The following is a 22176-nucleotide window of genomic DNA, read 5'->3' as shown; positions in this document are numbered from 1 at the left end:
GTTGTCAAAATCGAAATGGAGTCACCAATGTCAAGAAAACCCTGACATTAGACCAGGAGGAGGCCATGAAGAGAGGGTTCTCACACTTGTATACCTGATAAAAAAGAGACTCGACAAAAACCACAAAGGCCATTGCAATCTTTTTTTTTTTTTCCTCTGCCGCCAGGCTGGAGTGCAGTTGTATGCTCTCGGCTCACTACAACCTCCACCTCCTGGGTTCAAGTCATTCTCCTCCTTTAGCCTCCCGAGTAGCTAGGATTACAGGCACGTGCCACCATGCCTGGCTAATTTTTGTATTTTTAGTAGAGACTGGGTTTCACCATGTTGGCCAGGATAGTCTTGAACTCCTGACCTCAAGTGATCCGCCTGCCTCAGCCTCCCAAAGTGCTAGGATTACAAGCATGAGCCACCGCGCCCCGCCAGGCCACTGCAATCTTACACAAAAAATACTTCTGCAAGGACATCTGTCCAGTGACTACCTGTCCAGCCTCAGACAAGCATCAGTCTTGTTATTAATCTTTGGAGCCAAGGATAATTATTTCAAAAAGATTATGGAATCCTCACTTACAAACCTCTGTCTTCCTTTATCTCCCTAGATACCCACATAGTTTACAATGGCATGTGTATTCCCATTGCAAAGCCCTGTTCCCAAATCAATCTCTTTTCTTTTAGAGAGCCCCTCTCTGTTTGTTAAGTTGACACTATCTTGAAGGTCAAATCAATGAGCTCTGTGGGAAGAGAGGTAGTGCCAATTTCCAGAACATTCCACCAGCTGAGACTCTGAGGGGAGCTTACCTTGCCAGCCCCAAACAAGTGGCAGCCCTTGACAGCTTCAAAAATGTTGGGTGAGATGTCGGGCTGGGCAGGCAGGTGGGACTGCGCCAGGGACTGTTTTACTTTCTTCACATCCACAAGGCACAGTGCCCGCTCTTCTCCTGAACGGGAAAAGGAACAACCTCTCGTCAGTGTGAAGCCGTTAAGTAAAGGTACGGGATGGTGGTTCTAGTTCTAGTCACAAGTAATAGTCACAAGAGGCCACACAGATGATCTGAGTTTTCCACAAATCCCTATAAACACATTTTAGGTCCATGATTTATTTATTTATTTATTTTTAATTTTTGAGACAGAGTCTTGCTCTGTTGCCCACACTGGAGTGCAATGGTGCGATCTCGGCTCACTACAACCTGTGCCTCCCGGGTTCAAGCGATTCTCCTGCCTCAGCCTCCTGAGTAGCTGGGATTACAGGCGCGTGCCACCACATTGGGCTAATTTTTTTTTTTTTTTTTGTATTTTTAGTAGCGATGGGGTTTCACCACGTTGGTCAGGCTGGTCTCGAACTCTTGACCTTGTGATCCACCTGCCTCAGCCTCCCAAAGTGCTGGGATTACAGGTGTGAGCCACCGTGCCTGGCCCAGGTCCATGATTTAAATCTAAGACAAAAACATTTGGCCTTTTAGTCAAGATTCTGAAGAGGGTGGAATTCTGCAGACATAAAATTGGAGAATGTGAACTGTACTTTCAAACATGCTCCCCAGGAAAGTAAAGAAAGAATGTGTGAGGGAGGAATGAGGGGGCATTCTATGAAAAAACAGGCTTAGACTATCCAAATTTGTGGATGTCAGGAGAGACAAAAGGCTGAGGAACTGTTCCAGATTAAAGGAGACTAGAGAGGCATGATTAAATGCAATACAAATTCTGGGACATTATAGAAGCCACGAGTAAAATCCAACTATGGGCAGCATAGTGGATACGTGTATTATAGTAAGGGTAAATTTCCTAAATGCAAAAATTATAGTATGTGAAACTATTCTATATGATACTCTACATGTGGATACATGTCATTATACATTTTTCAAAACCAACAGAACGTATACCACCAAGAGAGAACTCTAATGTAAACCATAGGCTTGGGGTGACAACGATGTGTCAGTGTCAACGTGTCAATGTAGGTTCACTGACTGTAACAAACGTGTCACTCTGGTGGGGGATGTTGGTAGTGGGGGAGGCTATGCATGTATGAGAATGGGGGTATATGGGAACTCTCTGTACCTTTCACCTGCTGTGAATCTAAAACTTCTCTAAAGAATAAAATAAGGAAGAGAGGGAGGAAAAAGAGCTGAGATTAAGAAAGGCCAGTTCTTGACCACAGTATGTCAGTCCCTGGATCCAGCCATGCCTGAAACAAGACCTAACTGTTGATATTTTAAACACTGCATCGATATATTATTGTTTTCCCCCTCTAAAAATAATGTCAGTAACACAGACAGAGAGAAATAAATTGTGCCCTGATTATGTGACAGAATGCCTTCAATCCTTAGGTTGATATACTGAAGAACTTGGCGTCATACCCGCAACTAACTCTCAAATGGTTCAGGAAAGTATGTGTGTGTATGTTAAGAAGAGAGGGAAAAAATTATGACAAAATATTAGCAAATGATGACTCGAAAGAGATCACAGAGTAACAGAGCGAGCAAGCTCTCAGAAGGTCACGACCCACAGTGGTGTTCTTGCAATCAGGACAAAGGGTTTGGCTTTAGTGAGTCTTTGAGGCTTAGAACTCTTCACTTGGCCTAACAGTGGGATGTTCTTTGGGAATGTCAGACTGTGCTAAACTGGATACTGGAAGGGAATTAAATCTGGACAGAGGGGGTCCATTAACTGAGGCTTGGGCATCTATGGGGACACAGAGATAAGAGCTACGACGGCTCGCGTCTACTATTTTGTGTTTTACGAGCATGAAACGTGGCTTCAACACATTGGCTTCCTTGAAAGTAAAGAAAAAGCACCATTGTCCTTGGCCTCACACCTGCTATCATGAGTAGCTTCTCCAGATCCTTGATAATATAAATTTGGAAGACTGCTCCAATTCCTGGGACATGCGTTAGGGAGTTTTTCAAGACATTCAGGGCGTAGAGCCCTTCCTCAGTGCCCACCAACACCACCTGCAAGGGCAGAAGTCCGAAGGCAGAACATAAGCACGGTCATGTCACCAGAACAATCTCTAGTAAGAGCAACAAGGCCTCCATAGCCTTTTCTTTCTTGATGGGGTGTGACTGTAACCAGACACCAGCTGGCCATGCCCACACAAGCATTACCTGGTCACTGAAGGGCAGTGTGCAGTTCATGTCTAGACGGTCATCACCTTCCAGTTTCAGCAGGGAGTTTCCAAGCAATTTCTTTTCATAGGTGAAAGAAAAGAAAAAAAGAAGATGTCGTGAGGCTGATCTGTTTATGACCAAGCCATCCAGAGAGACCAAGAGAAGGTTAAGGCCCAGTCATTCCTGGAAATGCTCAGAAACACACATATGCTCTTAGCTCACCCCGTATTTTGATCTGAGCTCCAAATGCAAAATGCGAGTGCTATTGTTATCTCTGGGGCAGTTGTTAATTAGCATCTGAGTTATAACTTGGCTGGGATGCAGAAATAAGGGAGTGTAGTAGACATGGAAAGCTCTTCTGTGATAAGAAATAAGCTGAAGCTAAGGAGATTTCACCTGTGCAGGGTTAATAAGACACATGAAAGACTCCTTCCCCCATAAGGCTGCAGCAGAAGTGCAAAGGCGCAGTGTTAGCAGCGAGCCAGCACGCCTCTGCATCTCTTTACCTGAACCCAGGCAGGCAGAAGCTCGTAAGAAACACAGTCTCGGGCCTATTGTACACATATTAACAAGGATTTCAGTAAAAGGCTCACGTGTGTAACGACAAACAAGTCATCCAAACAGGTCTAACCACTGAGTAAAGTTCCTTTCAGGAGGCTCGTGGTTAAGAATCCTCCAACTGCTAACACATAAAGTGTTTATTAGGAGTGAAGAGTCTGAAAAGAGCTGTTTGGTCTTCACTGGAGCAAACGCCAATGAGCAGTGAGCACTGTTTGTATCCTGGAACATTCTAGGTGGGGTGATGCCAATCACAGCACACCTACGTTTCTAACAGTTTAAGGATAAGTAGGACTCCAAACCTGCCTACGGAAGAGCAAATACTGCAAAAACAACTGAGATGCTTATGAAAAGCCTTTCTGGAGGGGACGCAGCTGCCAGCAGCCTATTGTGCTGCTTCGTGGCCAAAGTGTTTCTAAACTCAAGTCTTCAAACCAGACAAACTCATTTGAGTAAACAGGTGAGAGGATTTCCTTATAAGTACACTTGCTGTTGCATCGCCACAACCAAGGTCTACAATGCCACCAGAGCAGCTACCAATGCCAATTCCCCCATTCTTTTTCCTTTGTTTTGTTTTCACAGTCCATGTCTCACTCTGTTGCCCAGGCTGGAGTACAGTGGCACAATCATAGCTCATTGCAGCCTCAAACTCCTGGGCGATCCTCTGGCCTCAGCCTCCCTACTAGCTGGAACTACAGGTGCATGTCACCACACCTGGTTTTCTTTCTTTCTTTTTATAAGAGATGGGATCTTGCTATCTTGCCCAGCCTGGTTTCAAACTCCTGGACTCAGGTGATCCTCCCACCTTGGCCTCCTGGATCACTGGGACCACAGGCATGAGCCACCGCATCCCTGATTCCCACATTCTAAATGGCTCATGATGCCACACAAGCTACCTTGGCACTTGTGCCTTCTTCACCACCAGACTCCTGGCCATGACACAGTCTAGAGCCATCAGCCCTCAGAGAGGGAGCCCGAGGAGAATCAAGATGGCCAATGGGATTCTCGTTGTTAACACCAGTTACCAAGTCAGCCCCCTTTACAAAGACAACCTCCAGGGCCCGTTTTCATACTCACAGCATCGGCTTCTGCTTTTTCCCTAGAAACTCTCCCACCTGCGACAACTGATTCTAAGGCGGTGACCCAGCGCTGTTTGTCAGGGAAGCTGGGAGCTAGCAAGTAGAGGGTTCTCCCGGGCCAGCAGGTGGTGTGCGGGTGAGATTCCATCTTCAGTATGTATGGGACATCTAGGAGATTTCACAGAGAGCACAGGATTGGGTGTGGATTTCCCCCCATTCCCACTGGGAGGGACGGCTCTGAGAGATCAAAGTTCCCACCAAACCACGCAAATCCCAGTTACCACCAAGGCGGGGAGCGGAGGAAGATGGGCCTCCTTTGCAGAGCCAATCTTCCCTGTACCACCCCTTCTGTCCCTGCTGATTGGCCAAGCCCGGCCCACCTCCAGGGCGGGGCTCCTCCGGCTCCTCCTCACCTGCTTTGGCTGTATTTGCGAGTTCGGAAGCACCAACGGCACCATGAATAGATACATCCCCGTCGGGAAGGCACAGCTCAAATTCTTCCACCGGCCTCTGTCCAGCTTGGTGCAAAGAGGAAGGGCAGAAAGAAAAACAAAAGAACAGGAACAAGAACAAGGGGAGAAGAGAGGAGAAGAGAAAGCAAGAGAGACAGCAAGGGAGAAAGAGACAGGGTACGTGTGTAAAGAGAGGCGCACGAGAACAAGGAAGGGACAGAGGTGTGCAGAGAAGGCAGAGAGGGAAGATAAAAAAAAATAAAGTGTGTCAGATGAGTAGCACAGTCAAATTTCTGATGACGATGCGGATTTATGGGTTAGTTGACTGAGGCAGAAGTTCTCGGAAGGTGTATTAGCAGGTGGAATCTTCAGGGCAGCGCCCTGCGGGTTCTTCAGGGGGGAGACCTATAGATGTGAGTATCGCACCAATAACCTTTAGAGAAGTCATTTAGTTTGTAAGTTTCAAAAATGGAAAAGCGTAGAAGGCTTGCAAGGCAGTCCAAAAACCAAAGCCTTCGCGCCAGCACTGGGGAGACCTGGGTTAGCCACGTGCAATGACCTTCCCCCTGAATTATTAATTTACCTTCTCTGGCTTCATTGTCATAAATGAGGACTTTTGATCCCTCCAGGACAATGTACTTCCTGTCCCAGCCTTGCTGTCCTCGTTTGTTATTCCTGGGGAAAGCAAGATGGAAAAGAAAAATGTCTGAACTCAGAAGAATCATCAGGCTGGAGGATGGGATGAGGGGGTGGCAAAATTCCTAGAAAAGCCACTTCCCTAGAAAACATCAGGGACAGGAGTGGCTTGTGGCCAGCACCTGCTCCAGCCCAAGCCACCCTGCCACGGTACCTGGGCACCTTCATCCACCCTTCCAGGTGCAAGCTGCTGCTGGGCTCCTTGGTCTGGAGGCCCGGGGAGTTCATTTTGTCACGGCAGAAGGCCTCAGTGAAGTGTGTGGCGTATTCGGCAGGCAGGCCGCAGGTGGCTGGCAAGCACGTGGAGCACTTGGGGTGACACATCACCTGACATTCTAGGGAAGAACAGTGAGCAACATGAGGGCAGGCTCAGCTGACCCCGGACCCTTCCCTCCCTCTGCCAGCCAACCCCTGGGCTTCTCCACCCCAGCTAGGCCCAGAGAATCTGGCCCTGACTTGCAGGTAGTCTCCTGAGCTTCCCCTGGTGCCAGGCCCCTGCAGAAAGGGGAAACAAAAGTGCCAAGTGCTCTTGATCCAGTTTTCCAGGCTTCAATCCAGGCTGCCCACAAACAGGTGTGCAAAGAACATACTTGCATGTTTCAGTTGGAGCCAGCGGAAAGGTAGGGAGAGACCAGCCTGACAAAAAGGGGCTGGAAATTAGCAGCCTAAGTGCCTAAGGCACTTTGAGCAGCAGGTTGGAGTCATGAGCTGCAGACATATATAAACTCGCAGCTTCAAAAGGGGGAAATAGCATCCTCCCACTGAAATAAGAAGCTCAAAAATGAATGCACTACATGATGAGTTAGAAAAAAATCACCTCCACCTGATAGACTTTTTTTAGCTGGAGACACACAGGTGCCCAGCACAGATGCACAACTGCTGATCTTACCGAGACATTTGGATGCTTGGCGTCCAAAGTGCACGGTATCCAGACACACAGCACACTTTGTGGCTCGCATGTTCAGTCCTACGTTGAATCGGTGAGGAATATTGTGGTGCATGCGTTCCTTAAGACGCCGACTAAATTCTGGAGGAAAATGTTTTAAAAAATCATTAGAGTACTGCAAACGATCCCATCAGGAAAGTGAAAAGACAACCCACAGAAAGGGAAAAAATACTTGCAAATCAAATCTCTGATAAGGGACTCATATCTAGAATATATAAAGAACTCTTACAACTCAATAATAAAAAGACAACCCAATTTTTAAATGGGCCAAGAATTTAAATAGACACCTCCCCAAAGAGGATAAATGGCCAACAAGCACATGAAAAGATGCTCAACATTATTAGTCATTAGAGAGATGCAAATCAAAACCCCAAGCAGACACCACGTCACAACCACTAGGATGTCTACAGTCTAAAAAAAGGAAGGCAAGTGTTGATGAGGATGTGGAGAAACTGGAACCCTCGCACATTCCTGGTGGAAGTCAGTCTGGTAGTTCCGTAAAAGGTTAAACATAGTTACCCCAGGAACCAGCAGTTCCACTCCTAGCTATATACCCAAGGGGACTGAAAACATATGTACCCACAAAAATCTGTACATAAGTTGTTCACAGCAGCATAATTTATGACAGCTAAAAAGTGGAAACAACCCAAATGTCCATCAAGGGTGATGTGGTTTGGCTGTGTCCCCACCCAAATCTCATCTTGAATTGCAGCTGCCATAATTCCCATGTGTTGGGAGGGACCTGGTGGGAGATAACAGAATCATGCAGGCAGTTTCCCCCATACCGTTCTTGTGGTAACGAATAAGTCTCATGAGATCTGATGGTTTTATAAGGGGAAACTCCTCTCACTTGGTTCTTATTCTCTTTTGCCACTGCCATATGAGACGTGCCTTTTGCCTTCCACCATGATTGTGAGGCCTCCCCAGCCACATGGAACTGTGAGTCTATTACACCTCTTTTTCTGTGTAAATTACACAGTCTCGCGTATGTCTTTATCAGCAGTGTGAAAATGGACTAATGAAAATAGATTAATGGATAATCAAATGTGCCATCTACACAATGGAATATTATTCAGTCATGAAAGGAATGAAGTTCTGATACATGCTACAACATGGGTGAACCTTGAAAACATTACATTCCATGAAAGAAGCCAGACACAAAAGGTCATATGCAGTATGATTCATCTATATGAAATGTCTAAGAGAGCAGATCGACAGAGACAGAAAGTAGATTGGTGGTTGCCAAGAGGAACATTAGTGGAAGGAGAATGGGGGGACCGATAATGTGTATGGAGTATTTTTTGGGTGGGGGTGCCAAAATTGTTCAAAAGTTGGAATGTGATGAGGGTTACACGACCCTATAAACTTACTGAAAAAGACTGAATTGTACATTTTTAATGAGTGAACTATATGGTATGCAAATTACATCTCAATAAAACTGTTAAAACCATTAGAACAGGTTAGTTACAGATTTTGAAACTATTAACACTAACAGATGCATCTAGATTTATAAGACTCAACTTAAAATCTCCATTATCCGGTTATTAGGAATCAGGCTTTGTTTAAGAACATGTTACTGGTAGGAGATTGACTGACTATATAATGGCATAGATGTCTGTGGGCATAAAGAAACATTAGCTTTTAAATCAATTGTTTGTAAATATTTTAGTTGTGAAAGCTTTGTTTTCCAGATGAAATCATATATCTAGAGCTTTTCAGAATCCAGTTTAAAAAATCACTATTATGAATTATAGAATTTCTAATTATCAAATATATTAAACAACTGAAGAATTCTTTTATGTCAAGTTTTTCCATGAGTAAATCCCTTTTGTTCAAAATACAACTTTTATGAATATAAGAATTTATGGATGAAATGTAAATATAAGAACAGATTCTTACATTTGTATTCCAGACTGTTAAAATTAAGAAGATTAGCTGGGTGCAGTGGCTCATGCCTGTAATCCCAGGACTTAGGAAGGCAGAGGCGGGAGGACTGCTTGAGCCCAGGAGTTCAAGACCAGCCTGGGCAACATAGCAAGACCCTGTTCTCCACAAAGAGGAAAAAAATTTAACAAGATTGATTTTTTTTCTCCATGTAATAGGCACCCTCTCAACAGTGACCTAACTAATTAGAAGCAACTTTCAATGTAGTAATCCCCACTTATGCTCAGGGGATACATTCCAAGACCCCCAATGGATGCCGGAAACCACGGATGGTACTGAACCCTGTATATACTGTTTTTTCAATCTGATAACCAAGACAGCTACTAAGTGACTAATGGACAGGGAGCAAATATAGTGTGGATATGCGGGACAAAGGGATGATTTGCATCCCAGGCAGGATGGAGCAGGACTGTGTGCAATTTCCTCATGCAACTCGGAACGGCACTCAATTTAAAACCTAATAATTGTTTTTTTCTGGAATTTTTCATTTAATATTTTTAGAGCACAGATAACCACATAACTGAAACCACAGGAAGGGAAGCCCTGGATAATAGGGGACTACTATGGAAAGAAAATGTCAGTATCCAAATTTCTGAATCCAACTCTGGTAGAACCATTAGAACAGGTTAGTTACAGATTGTGAAACTATTTTAACATTAACAGATGCTTCTAGATTTATAAGGCTCAACTTAAAATCTCTATTATCCAGTGATTAGGAATCAGGCTTTGTTTAAGAACATGTTACTGGTAGGAGACTGACTGACTATACGATGGTAGGCTCTCCTTACAACATCACCCCCCTTCCTTTCTTGGAAACGTGCAAGGAATAAATAACAGGAATGCACTTTGAAACTGTTTCGTGCAATATACGTGAAGGAGCAATATACTGTAGTATTATCACTATTCAGGGAAGTTTCAGTGGACACCATAGCCAGAAGCAATGCTTTCCTCTATCTTGTCACCACCATTTTAATGACTTTAAGATTAAAGCTCTTTGGCTGGGCGCAGTGGCTCAAACCTGTAATCCCAGCACTTTGGGAGCCCAAGGCAGTTGGATCGCTTGAGGTCAGGAGTTCAAGACCAGCCTGGCCGACATGGTAAAATCCTATCTCTACTAAAAACATAAAAACATTAGCCGGGCATGGTGGCTCATGCCTATAATCCCGGCTACTCAGGAGGCTGAGGCATGAGAATCGCTTGAGCCTGGGAGGCAGAGGTTGCAGTGTGCTGAGATCATGCCACTGCTCTCCAAGCCTGGGCGACAGAGCGAGACTCTGTCTCAAGAAAAAAAAAAAAGCTCTGTGATTCAAGGAGTTATATATACACAGGAGGAAGAAAATAACTTCTGGCTAAAGAAAAACAACAGCAACAAGAAAACGCCATCTGGTTTACAACCAAAACAGGCTTGATTGCAATGCCATGATGCTAAACCACAGCTCTACCCTAGTGTTCCTAAGACATTCCAAACCAGCTTCCTTGGCCTTTTCTTAAGTCCTTTTAATCTCTAGGTAAACAGAGTACGTTTGAGACCAGAAAGAGAACTCCTCACACTGGTAGAAATATACATTGGCACAAACTACCAATACTCAAAATGTACATGACCTTTAACCCAATGATTCATTTCCCAGGAATTTCTCCAAGCACAACACCCACAGAGGCACAGGATGTCCTCTGCAAGGTGTTTACAGTAACAGGGGATTGGAAACAACCTAAATGGCCATTAACAGGAGCCTGGTTTAACAGGTGAATTGCGTGCTCACACTACAGAATACTGTGTGGTTCTCTGAAAGAATGGGGTTGGTCCTTATGTACTAATATGAAACCTCTAAGATAGCACTTTAATGAAATGAAGGTGTCTTGCAGTGTATACTGTAGTGGGCTATGATACTTATAAAAGAAAAAAGTCCTGAGAGATGTGCTTATTTTTTCTTGTTTTTGTTTCTGAGATGGAGTTTCACTCTTGCTGCCCAGGCTGGAGTGCAATGGCTTGATCTCGGCTCACTGCAACCTCTGCCTCCCAGGTTCAAACAGTTCTCCTGCCTCAGACTCCCAGGTAACTGGGATTACAGGCACGTGCCACCACGCCCGGCTAATTTTGCATTTTTAGTAGAGATGGGGTTTCTCCATGTTGGTCAGGCTGGTCTTGAACTCCCGACCTCAGGTGATCCGCTCACCTCGGCCTCCCAAAGTGCTGGGATTACAGACGTGAGCCACCGCGCCCAGCCAAGACTGACTTTTTAATCTTTATCCCCTAGTATTACTTGTAATTTTTACCATATGCCTGCATGTCTTAGTCAACTAAAAAGAAATTTCCATACAACAACGGCCCCTTGAGAACGTACCCTCTGGAGTTGAAGACTCCTTTCTGCGGCTGGATGGCGGGGCCAGCAGGCTCATGGCACTGGGCTGGTGCTCTGGTGACCGCACGATGGCGGACATGGCGATCTGCTGCCTCGCGGTGGCTGGCGTGGATGGGTGTGGGTGGTCCGTCGCTTTGCGGTGGGCAGCTGCAGAGAGACCAGGACAATGCCTTTTGGTTAGCTGCGTAGCCTAGAGAACCAAACCAAGCGGACTGTCCCTGGGCTGTCTTTCAAGGACCCGAGACCAAAAGAATATGCGTCACATCAACTTGGCAACGCACTGGGGCTATACGTTTTTCAGACATGGGATGTCTGGTCTGAAAGCATATGGGCCATAAACAGACACTGAACTAGTTAGTCTTGGCTGATCTCACTGAGATCAATCCTCTGCCTTTTCCACAGCCTTGAGCACTTTGGAGAGAGTGTGCCCCTACCTTCCTCCCGGGCGGACCGGAGCTCGATGCGGGTCTTCTGAAGGGCTTCCTCTAGCTCTGCACAGCGAGCTTTCTCCTTTTCCAGGGCCAGCTTCAGCTCATTGTACTGCAGAGGAACCTGTGTGGGCAAAGCAGGGTCCTCTTTCCGTCGACTAAATAAACCCTAGCAATGGAAACAGAGATATTTCCTAACTCCTGGAAACTGGCACTTGAAACTAGCTAAAGGAAATCTGACTCGGGAAGAGCAAACCACAAAAGCCAGGAGCATACTCACTGTAAGTGTATTTAGTAAAAATGGCATGTGAATTGGGGGAAGGGTAGGCTGAGCCACAGCCCGTTCCAGTCGGCTGAAAAAAATAGGGGTGCGGAAGTTTTCACCAAGAGGATTAAAGATGCTTGAATGGCCACCACCTCTTCCTTTAGCATTGCCAAGACAGGAGAGTCATGTCCTGAGTCTTTCCCATTCAAAAAATGGAATCAGGAGAGTATGGAGTATGGAGTCAGGAGAGATGGTTCAGAGGTCACTCTTGCCTTGAAATATGTCTCATGATGCTCAATTACAAGACACAGAGATGAGTGTTTTGTAAAAGGAAGCAAAATTTTAAAAGGAATGCTAAAATGAGGTCAAAACAAGGGGCTTACTCAAAAAAAAAAAAAAAAGGCAAATGAAAATATTTACTATACATGGAAAAAAAGGAAAAAATAATGCAACTTAAAAAAAAGTTAACTAAAAAAAAAATAACAAATGGAAACACCCTAACTAAATCAAGTGACATAACCAGATAACAGTTCACTGCTAAAATAAAAAAAGATTAAATATCATAAGCATAACAACCATATACAGTCACGCAGCATGCAAGAAAATCCTTCCCATGCAGCCAACGTCTAGTGGGAGGCGGCCTTTGAATGTTGTGCTCATCCCCTTACAGCGAAGACAGCATCGGAAATACTGAGATAACTGTCATCTTCAGCCCTCCACTCCTTCCTCCTAGGTATTCTAAGTCATCAAGGCCTCTCCTGTAAAACCACTGCCACTGCCACTATGGTAGGCTTCTGCATTTGGAAGGAAACTGCAAGCTCCTTTGAAACTTTTCTTGGAACTGAGAACACCTGGCCAAACCTAGTATGAAGGCTTTAGTGGGAAAAGCATGTATAGATTGGGCTTATGAAAAACAGTCTTCTCATGTGCACTATGTATAACCCTGCCCCTGGTTTGTAATTCGTCTCTTACGATCTAAAAGGGATGTTCAGTATTTGGCAGAGGGGAGAAGTGTCCAGTCAGACATTTCAGGCAGGTCACTCCAACTCCCTGAGTTCTAGTCTCCTTCTGAGCCAGTCAAAAGGACTGGACTAGATCACTGTTAAAGTCCTTTCTGGAGTGTGGTATGATAGACCTGAGCTGCTGAAGCCCCATACTCGTGACTTGCTAACCCCCTCTGGAGTCATGTATGCATGACTTAGGTATAAATCTTTCTCTCTGCATACACCCCCTCTGCTCCAGCTGCTGTGTGTGTGGGCTGGAGAGGGATGACTTCTTTAACAGAGAAAGATACTACGATTTGAATGACCATAAACAAAAAGTAGTTTGTTACACTTGATCAATGATATCTTTCGATCAGACCTATTATAATTATCTCAAAATCTATTTTTCAACCCAAAATAAAACCAAAATAAAAAAGAAGTGTACTTTGTTTTCTCCTATGTTTCTATGATGATATATCGCAGTGGTGTGCACTGAGCCATGAATGATGAGTGAAACTGACAATTCCCACTTTTCAAACACTTAGACTCACCTTTTTCTTTTTAGCAGGTTGGTCCATTTTGGCTTGCAGAAAATCGATGAGTTTGGTTTGTTGAGAAATAGTGCCTTCCATTTTCACCTTTTCATGAGAATAGAGAACCTAAAATTCAAGAAAACACACTAACCTCAAACCTAGACAGAAGTCTACTTTTAAAGTTGGTACTTTAAGAAACTAAACAGTGAAGCTGTTAGGATGCTAACATATGAAAATTCAACACGAACAGTACTGAGTCGGTATTTATTTAGTCCGAATTTTACTGCAAAGGAGAAAAAAGATGTATTTATAGATAAATATTGTGAAAAAGTAAAAATAGCAACAGGTTCATTGTAGGTCATGGTCACTATAGAAATCTTCCAACTTCTCTGAATGTTTGAAATCTTTGAAAATAAAATCTTGGGGAAAATACACACAATATGCAGCACAAAGATACCGACCATTTTACCAGATGACTCTACCATCATGCTTTGCCTCTGCAGACCATTTTATTTATTTATTTACTTATCTGTTTGTTTGTTTGTTTGTTTTCTTGAGACAGCCTTGCTCTGTTGCCCAGGCTGGAGTGCAGTGGCGTGATCTCAGCCCACTGGAACCTCCACCTCCTGGGTTCAAGCCATTCTCCTTCCTCAGTCTCCCGAGTAGCTGGGACTACAAGCACCCGCCACCACGCCCAGCTAATTTTTGTATTTTTAGTAGAGATGGGGTTTCACCATGTTGGCAAGGCTGGTCTTGAACTCCTGACCTCAGGTGATCTGCCCACCTCAGCCTCCCAAAGTGCTGGGATTACAGGCATGAGCCACTGAGCCCAGCCGTGCAGACCATTTTTAAGCAGATTCCCTCTGCCAGTCCTCACCTGAATGTTTTCCAGCTGATACTCCAGGTCACTTCTTTCTGTCTTCAGCAGATCAGCCCGATCTAGAGCTTCTTGCAGTCCTTGAGTCAGACGGAAAATGTGATTTTTCTGCAGGTCCATCTGCTGCTGTAATTTGGCTTGCTAGTGGGGAGAAGGGCCAGGGAAATGCTTGATACTGCACACAATACAATTTGTTCCCCCGCTGTTCCTATTTCAAACTAATTTCAGGCATGGCACCAGAAGTACAGCTTTCGAAATCATCTCAATTCAGAATTACCAATTGTCATCTATTCCAAAAGGATGCAAGCACAGTTAAAATGAATTTGCACAGAAACCTCTGCCGGCCAACAAGTCCCAAGATCCCTACCGTCACAGGAAGTCCAGGCTGCAGGGTTGGCCTTCCCAGAGTTCCAATTGAGGATATTTTGATACATTAAGGTGAGGATATTTTGGATGGCATAAGCCATCCGAGTTGACATCTAAAGCAGTTCGACTCAGTGCCATGACAACTAAGGTCCAATGTGTCTTTATTTTTTGTTTTCAAGATCTTAATCATTGCTATGAGAAATTACTCCATGCATGCAGTGTGATATACACAAAGAGAAATCACATCATCCCTTACTTAATAAGTGCCCCATCAGGGTGAGAGACCCCAACAAGTACATGAATAGCCACAATCACGGGAGATATTTCTACAACGTCAGGGGAAAAGAAGAAGAAGATCCCAGAAGTACAGAGTGTTGGTAAAACCCAGAAAAGAAATTCAATTGAGTATACTGAAAATAGTTTTGTGCTGTAAATCTCGCTCCAATTTTTATAATGGAAGTTAACAGAAAACAGGACAGGCTATAAAGATGTTGGTTTTGTGGTTCTTTTTCCTAAAACGCATCCGTTTCTAAAAAAGCAGGAGAGAGCCGGCATCCTGATGAGACGGTGCTTGATTTTATTCGAACCCTGGATTATAGCTTAACAACACTTACTGGGGCCCAAACAATCTTTTCCCTGGTAGCCTGGGTCCTCTGCAGACTTAGGGACAGAGAGCTACTCAAAGCACTAAACATCACCACTGGAGATTCCCAAAGGCCTATGGCAGCCCCCAAACTCCTCCATCCCAGCAGGCCCAGAGCCAATGATAATCTCAGAATTTCCTGGCCCTCAGAATTTCCTCTGGAGAGGAAAAACCTCTGTTTTCTTTCCATTTACATTCCTCACCTGCCCTTCCTCTTAACAGGCAGCTGATTCCCTAAGGCATTGTGCTGCAGTAGAAAGACCTGGATGGTGGATTCTTACAGACCCTGGTTTAAATCCTGACTTTCACACTTCCCATATCACTGATACCTGTTAAAGTCTGTATTTATCACCTCTCGGAGCCTCAGTTTCTTCATCTGACAGTGGGTATACTAGCTTGCCTCACTGGATGACATATTGAACACAGTGCCCAGTGTACAGCAGGTGCTTACTGAATGTTTGTCCTCTCCATCTCCTTTGTCCTTCTTTCTTCCCTCCATTCAGTTAAGGTGCTCCCTCTCATCCTCCCATCTGCCTTTCTCTAACAACACTGCCACAAACCAAGAGCTACCAACTAAAGATCACCTGGGGCCGGGCACAGTGGCTCACGCCTGAAATCCCAGGACTCTGGGAGGCTGAAGTGGGAGGACTGCTTGAGCCCATGAGTTCAAAGTGGCAATGAGCTATGATTATGCCACTGCATTCCAGCCTGGATGACAGAGCAAGACCCTGTCTCTAAAAAAATAAAAACAAAATTAAAAAAAAAAACAAAACCATTTGGCCGATGTGTGTAACCTGGAATTTCTCAATCAAACCACAGAGCCCCCTAAAATACAGGAAGAAAGGAAAGAAACAGCTAAGATACCCTCCTCCGCAGCATGAGTGATTTCTTCTGCAAATTACCCTCTTTAGTTTCTTCCCACTATTTTAGGACAACATTAATTACTAGGCAGAAACCAGAGAAACAAGTGCTGGGGACGAGAATCTGTTTGGTGACAGCCGAGCCCAAAATATTTTTCTAGAATAAACACATCAACTGTCCATTAGCTTTCCAAGAAATAGGTTGGTTAAAGTAAGCGGGGCATTTGTACTCTATGAAAATGTTTTTCAGAAGCATTTACCTGCTTCCCAGAAAGAAGCAAACAGAGGTATATTCATGGTCCAGTGTTAGACTGAAAGGGGGGCCTTAGCTGTGTGTTTAGACCTGTCCAACCATTTTACAAGGGTGACAGGAAACTGGCAGGAAGAAGAAAGGGGCTGTATGACAGAACAAGAGCGTGAAACAACCCCAGTGGGCTGGAAGAATGGATCAAGACCAACAAGAAAAACTTCAGTAGGATGGTAATTTTTAAATTGTCAACGGAATAAATATAGAACATAAAGACGTTTTTAAGAAAAAGCAAACTTGTGGGCCGGGCGCAGTGGCTCAAGCCTGTAATCCCAGCACTTTGGGAGGCCGAGACGCGTGGATCACGAGGTCAGGAGCTTGAGACCATCCTGGCTAACATGGTGAAACCCCGTCTCTACTAAAAAAATACAAAAAACCTAGCTGGGCGTGGTGGCGGGCGCCTGTAGTCCCAGCTACTCGGGAGGCTAAGGCAGGAGAATGGCGTAAACCCGGGAGGCGGAGCTTGCAGTGAGCTGAGATCCGGCCACTGCACTCCAGCCTGGGCGACAGAGCAAGACTCCGTCTCAAAAAAAAGAAAAAAAAAAAAGAAAAAGCAAACTTGTGGAAAGGTAGGTAATGATTTAACAGACCAATGGTGTCAGTGATGTGATCAAAACTACCCAAAGGGCCCAGGTAATTGGCAGAGGTTTAGAGCCCAGTATGGAGATGGAAAGATTCCAATGTATTCAGTGCTATTCAGACCACATGGACTTGTAGAAACTCTCTGTGGAAAGACAAATCTACCAGAAAAGAACATCCAAAGCTTGAGGGGATCTAAAATGTTTCACTTTAAAAAAAAGAAGGTGGCCGGGCACAGTGGCTCACTCTTGTAATCCCAGCACTTTGGGAGGTCAAGGCAGGAGCATCACTTGAGCCTAGGAGTTTGAGGCCAGCCTAGCCAACATAGGGAGCCCCCATCTATACAAAAAAACTTGAAAAAATAAAAGAGAAGGCAATTTGGAGTGGGAGAGCTATTTGGATAGCTAGTTGACTATCATAGAGATAATAAAACTAGTTATCTCGCAGGAACGTTGCAAGGACCGTAAGAGTTAATTCACGTAAAGTACTCAGAGAGTCAGTCACATGGTAAGTGCTAATTAAACCTTCGTTATTTTAATTATTAATCAAGTAATCTATTAATCAATATTAATCTCTCATTTTGGTTGGAGATATCAGACTACTTTCTAATTTCATGTGTTTCAACGTAATAGAACCAGTGGGTAAAAGTGCAAGGTTTCGGTTCCACATAAGAATGTTCGGGCCGGGCGCGGTGGCTCAAGCCTGTAATCCCAGCACTTTGGGAGGCCGAGACGGGCGGATCACGAGGTCAGGAGATCGAGACCATCCTGGCTAACACGGTGAAACCCCGTCTCTACTAAAAAATACAAAAACTAGCCGGGCGAGGTGGCGGGCGCCTGTAGTCCCAGCTACTCGGGAGGCTGAGGCAGGAGAATGGCGTAAACCCGGGAGGCGGAGCTTGCAGTGAGCTGAGATCTGGCCACTGCACTCCAGTCCGGGTGACAGAGCGAGACTCCGCCTCAAAAAAAAAAAAAAAAAAAAAAAAAAAAGAATGTTCTAAGAATGAGAGTTGCTGGAAAATGGGTTGGGATGTCCAAAGTCATTGTATTTAGGCCAAGGTTCAACGGGGAGTGTTGGGGAAGGGATCTTCTACCTTGGATGAGAGATGAATTTGACCAGGACTAGCAACTGGACTTTGATCACTGGTGTTACTTACAATGAACTGCTGGTGGCTATAAAGTGTCATGTTGAGAAAGCTTCTGAAGTCATTTTGGGCCCAGGAGGAAAAATGTGAAAGAAAGATCCATTAGTAAAGTTTGTCAGGAGCAGGGATAAAGGGAACAGTGCTGGAAATTCAGACTGGATAATATAAAAATTCTTTCAATTCTGAGACTTTGATTCTGGCTCCATTTAAAAGTCTCCTTACAGGCTGGGCATGGTGGCTCATGCAATAATCCTAGCACATTGGGAGGCTGAGGTGGGCGGATCATTTGAACCCAGGAGTTCAAGACCAGCTGGGCCAACATCGTGAAACCTCATCTCTACTAAAAATACAAAAAATTAGCTGGGAGTGGCGGTGTATACCCGTAATCTCAGCTACTCGGGAGGCTGAGGCAGGAAAATCACTTGACCCTCGGAGGTGGAGGTTGCAGGGAACCGAGATCATGCCACTGCACTCCAGCCTGGGCAACACAGCAAGACTCCGTCTCAAAAAAAAAAAAGAGAGAGAGAAATAAAAAATAAAAGTCTCCGTACCTACGAAGAGGACACTTAGGTGGAAACCTTGGGCACATATGCTTATACAGCACACACCAACTGGGAGGCCCAATCACAAAGTGGGTGATAAAGAGCGTTCTTTGTTCCAGAACGGCTTCAACTGTCGCAGAAATCCGCCTCAGGCTCAATGTCAGCCAGATGTCTGTGCTCAAAAATCTTTCTGTGAGGAACATCCTGGGAAACTGGAAATGTTCTCATGTAGGTTAGAAGTGAGAAGGAGGGAACTGGATCGGGATCCCGGCACTCTATTCCTAGAGTCGTCACTGACTCAACACATAACCTTGGACCAAAGTACTGAGCTGTCAGGGCCAACTCGCCCTCTCAGAAGGAAAATAGGACAGGCAAGAGCATTGATTATTTCCGTTCTTTCTGTTTCCAGGATGTGCCTAAAGTGGGAACACTGTCTATTCATCCCAGATAAAAGACCCTAATTCTCCATTTGACCACGAGGTACATTTAACATTTCCATTGTAGTGTTGTTCTTAAGGCCATAGGGTGAATTCCTGTGTGTGTTCACCAAATGTGTGTGTGTGTGTCTTTAGTATTAATTTTATTTTTTAAATTGTTTACAGAGACAAAATACACATAACATAAAATTTACCATTTTAACCATGTTTAAGTGTATGGTTCAGTGGCATTAAGTACACTCATATTATTGTGTAACCATCACCACCATCCATTTCTAGAACTTTCCCAAACTCCCACCCATATTTTTCATTTTAATTTGTATTTTGAGACAAGTTCTCACTCTGTCACCCAGGCTACAGTGCAGTGGTACCATCAGAGCTCACTGCAGCCTCAAATACCTGGGCTCAAGTGATCCTCCCACCTCAGCCTCCTGAGTAGCTGGGACTAGAAGTACACACCACCACACTTGGCTAATTTTTTTTTTTTTTTTTTTTTGGTAGAGGCAGGGTCTCACTATACTGCCTAGACTAGTCTCAAACTCTCGGCCTCAAGCAATCCTCATGCCTCAGCCACCCGTATTTTTAAAATTATCATTCAATAAAATATTTTATACTCACCTGCAAAAATTTCACTACACTTTTCAAACTTAATAGCACAACAGTATTATTTCTATCAGCAAAGTGCCTCAGGAGCTATGGGTATCATGTGACAAAACCTCATCAGCCAAAACAGGGCATTCTGGTTAATTAAACTGTCAAGCTCACTAAGGGTTAAACAGAATACTCTTTGGAGTCCAGTTTTTCATTATAAAGTGCATTTGTCCTTGCAGGTCAATCCTAAAGAACAAAGCAGAATCATCAGTGATTCAACATACAGGGCTCTGGCTGGGGTGTCGGAGGTAGTCATCAATTTAAACAGCAATTCTCAGAGTTCTGTGAAAAGGTACCAGCCATCACGTAAGGGACGGGTTTAGGAGATCAGTCTGAGCTTGTCTTTTATGCTTCAAAAGCAGGGCACACATTATTTTTAACTAAATTACCCAATGTTCAAAAGCCTTCATGAAATTTGGTACTCAGAATAATCTGATAAAATTCTGCCCTGTGCAAGAAGCTAATTTGCATGGATGTCCTATCGGCATGATACTTAATATACTTTGGATATTAGCTCTAAAGAACAATTTAACTCAATATTCACTCACCCATGTATTTAATAAACTTCTATTCGGCATACGCTATGTGCTTGACACTCTATTAAGCTTCACGTAGAAGGATAAAAATGACAGAGACCCTCTGGCCTTCACAACATATTCTTTTAATGTGTTAAATACCTTAAGACAAGCATTATATGACCCCCATACTCTTACTTGAAAATTCTAATTTCAAAATGTCTCATTTGGATCTGACAAATTGTCACTTTCAAAATTCCACCTGGAATGGAAAGCTAACTACTGCATGTTCTCACTTACAAGTGGGAGCTAAGCTATGAGTATGCAAAGGCATACAAAGTGGTATAATAGACGCTGTGGAAGGGGGAAGGCAAGGAGGGGAGTGAGGGATGAAAAATTACCTATCGGGTACGATATACACTATTTGGGTCACAGGTACACGAAAAGCCTAGACTTCACCACCATACAATTCATCCATGTCACCAAAAAAACACTTGTACCCCTAAAGCTATTGAAATAAAAAAATCTTTTTAAGAAATGTGTTTAAAAGTCCAGGCAGGGCACGGGGACTCATGCCTGTAACCCTAACACTTTGGGAGGCCAAGACAGGTAGATCACATGAGCTCAGGGGTTCAAAACCAGCTAGCCCGGGAAACATGGGGAAACCCCGTCTCTACAAAACAATACAAAAATTACTCGAGCATGGTGGCATATACCTGTAGTCCCAGCTACTCAGGAGGCTGAGTGGGAGGATGACCTGAAACCAGGAAGTCAAGGCTGCCGTGAGTAGTAATTGCACCACTGCACCTTAACCCGGGCAACAGAGCAAGACCAAAAAAAAAAAAAAAAAAAAAAAAAAGACTCCAGAGAGAAAAGAACTACCAGCCGTGAAAAGACATGGAGGAAACCTGGATGCAAATGACTAAGTGAAAGCAGCTAATCTGAAAGGCTATATATTGTGTGATTCTAGATATGCAACATTCTGGAAAAGGGAAAACTATGGAGACAGCAAAAGATCAGTGGCTGCCAGGAGTTGAGGGTGGGGAAGGATGAACAGGCAGAGCATAGAGGGATTTTAGGGCAGTGAAATTATCCTGTATGATATGGTAAAGGTGGATAACTGTCACTATACATTTGTCAAAACCCATAGAACGTACAACACCAAGAGCAAACCTAATTTAAAGTATGCATTTGGGGTGATGATGATGTGTCAGTGCAGGCCCATTGATTGTAACAAATGGACCACTCTGGAACAGGGTGTTGACAGTTGGGGACGTTGTGGGAGGAAGGGACAGGGAGTATGTGGGAACTCTCTGTGCTTTCTGCTCAATTTTGCTGCAAACCTAAAGCTGCTCCAAAGAATAAAGCCTATTAAAAGAAAAAAATTCTACTTGGCCCTTATCCCAGGTGTTTCACACTCACCTCTTCCAGAAGCCTCTGTTTGAGCTCTCGTTCAGTCTCCAGCTTCTGCTGTAAGCTTCGGGCATTCATTTCAAGCATAGCATGCTTCTTCTCCAGGTCATTGAGCTAGACATTTGGAAAGATTGGCATAATGCCACATTTAGGAATGTTACATGCTGACAACTTTTATGAATTTCCACGAACCTTCACGAAGAAAGAATATTGAGTTCTAAAGGTCAGAACGTAAAGGTTGCTTTTTTCTAAATACAGAAGTCCATGTCACTGGTGAGTCTTCCATAGGTTATTAAATGAGGATGGAAATTATTTCTAAGGGATGGCTCTTAAATATAGCCGTGACAAGTTCTAAGAGATGACTGCTCAAGGATTTATTTATCTGACATGCTTTGGCTGAATTTAATTAAATAATCATATGCTGAATGCTTACTACCTGCATTATAGCTTTTAGGATGAAAGGATAACTAAGCTCTCAAGGATCTTACATCAAGTCAGAA

The 22176-nt window shown here is 44.1% G+C and overlaps 1 protein-coding gene across 1 annotated transcript in view; it reads right to left on the bottom strand.

The window, feature by feature from the left end:
- CIT (citron rho-interacting serine/threonine kinase) overlaps positions 1-22176 on the bottom strand; it is a 203630-nt gene that overhangs the window by 21656 nt on the left and 159798 nt on the right. Inside the window, exons 27-39 of the mRNA XM_017879082.1 lie at positions 21686-21790; positions 14220-14360; positions 13361-13468; positions 11568-11730; positions 11116-11280; positions 6773-6910; positions 6038-6218; positions 5771-5862; positions 5149-5253; positions 4734-4903; positions 3096-3176; positions 2807-2942; positions 796-935 (exon numbers count right to left, since the gene is read on the bottom strand). Of these exons, the coding sequence (XP_017734571.1) occupies positions 796-935; positions 2807-2942; positions 3096-3176; positions 4734-4903; positions 5149-5253; positions 5771-5862; positions 6038-6218; positions 6773-6910; positions 11116-11280; positions 11568-11730; positions 13361-13468; positions 14220-14360; positions 21686-21790 (1725 nt within the window). The remainder of the gene's footprint in view (positions 1-795; positions 936-2806; positions 2943-3095; positions 3177-4733; positions 4904-5148; positions 5254-5770; positions 5863-6037; positions 6219-6772; positions 6911-11115; positions 11281-11567; positions 11731-13360; positions 13469-14219; positions 14361-21685; positions 21791-22176) is intronic.

This window comes from Rhinopithecus bieti, unplaced genomic scaffold, assembly GCF_001698545.2.
Source record: "Rhinopithecus bieti isolate Rb0 unplaced genomic scaffold, ASM169854v2 scaffold_11938, whole genome shotgun sequence".
In the NCBI taxonomy this organism is placed as follows: Eukaryota; Metazoa; Chordata; class Mammalia; order Primates; family Cercopithecidae; genus Rhinopithecus; species Rhinopithecus bieti.
Note: the sequence above shows the minus strand (reverse complement) of the source record. Positions and strands in the feature narration are given on the sequence as shown.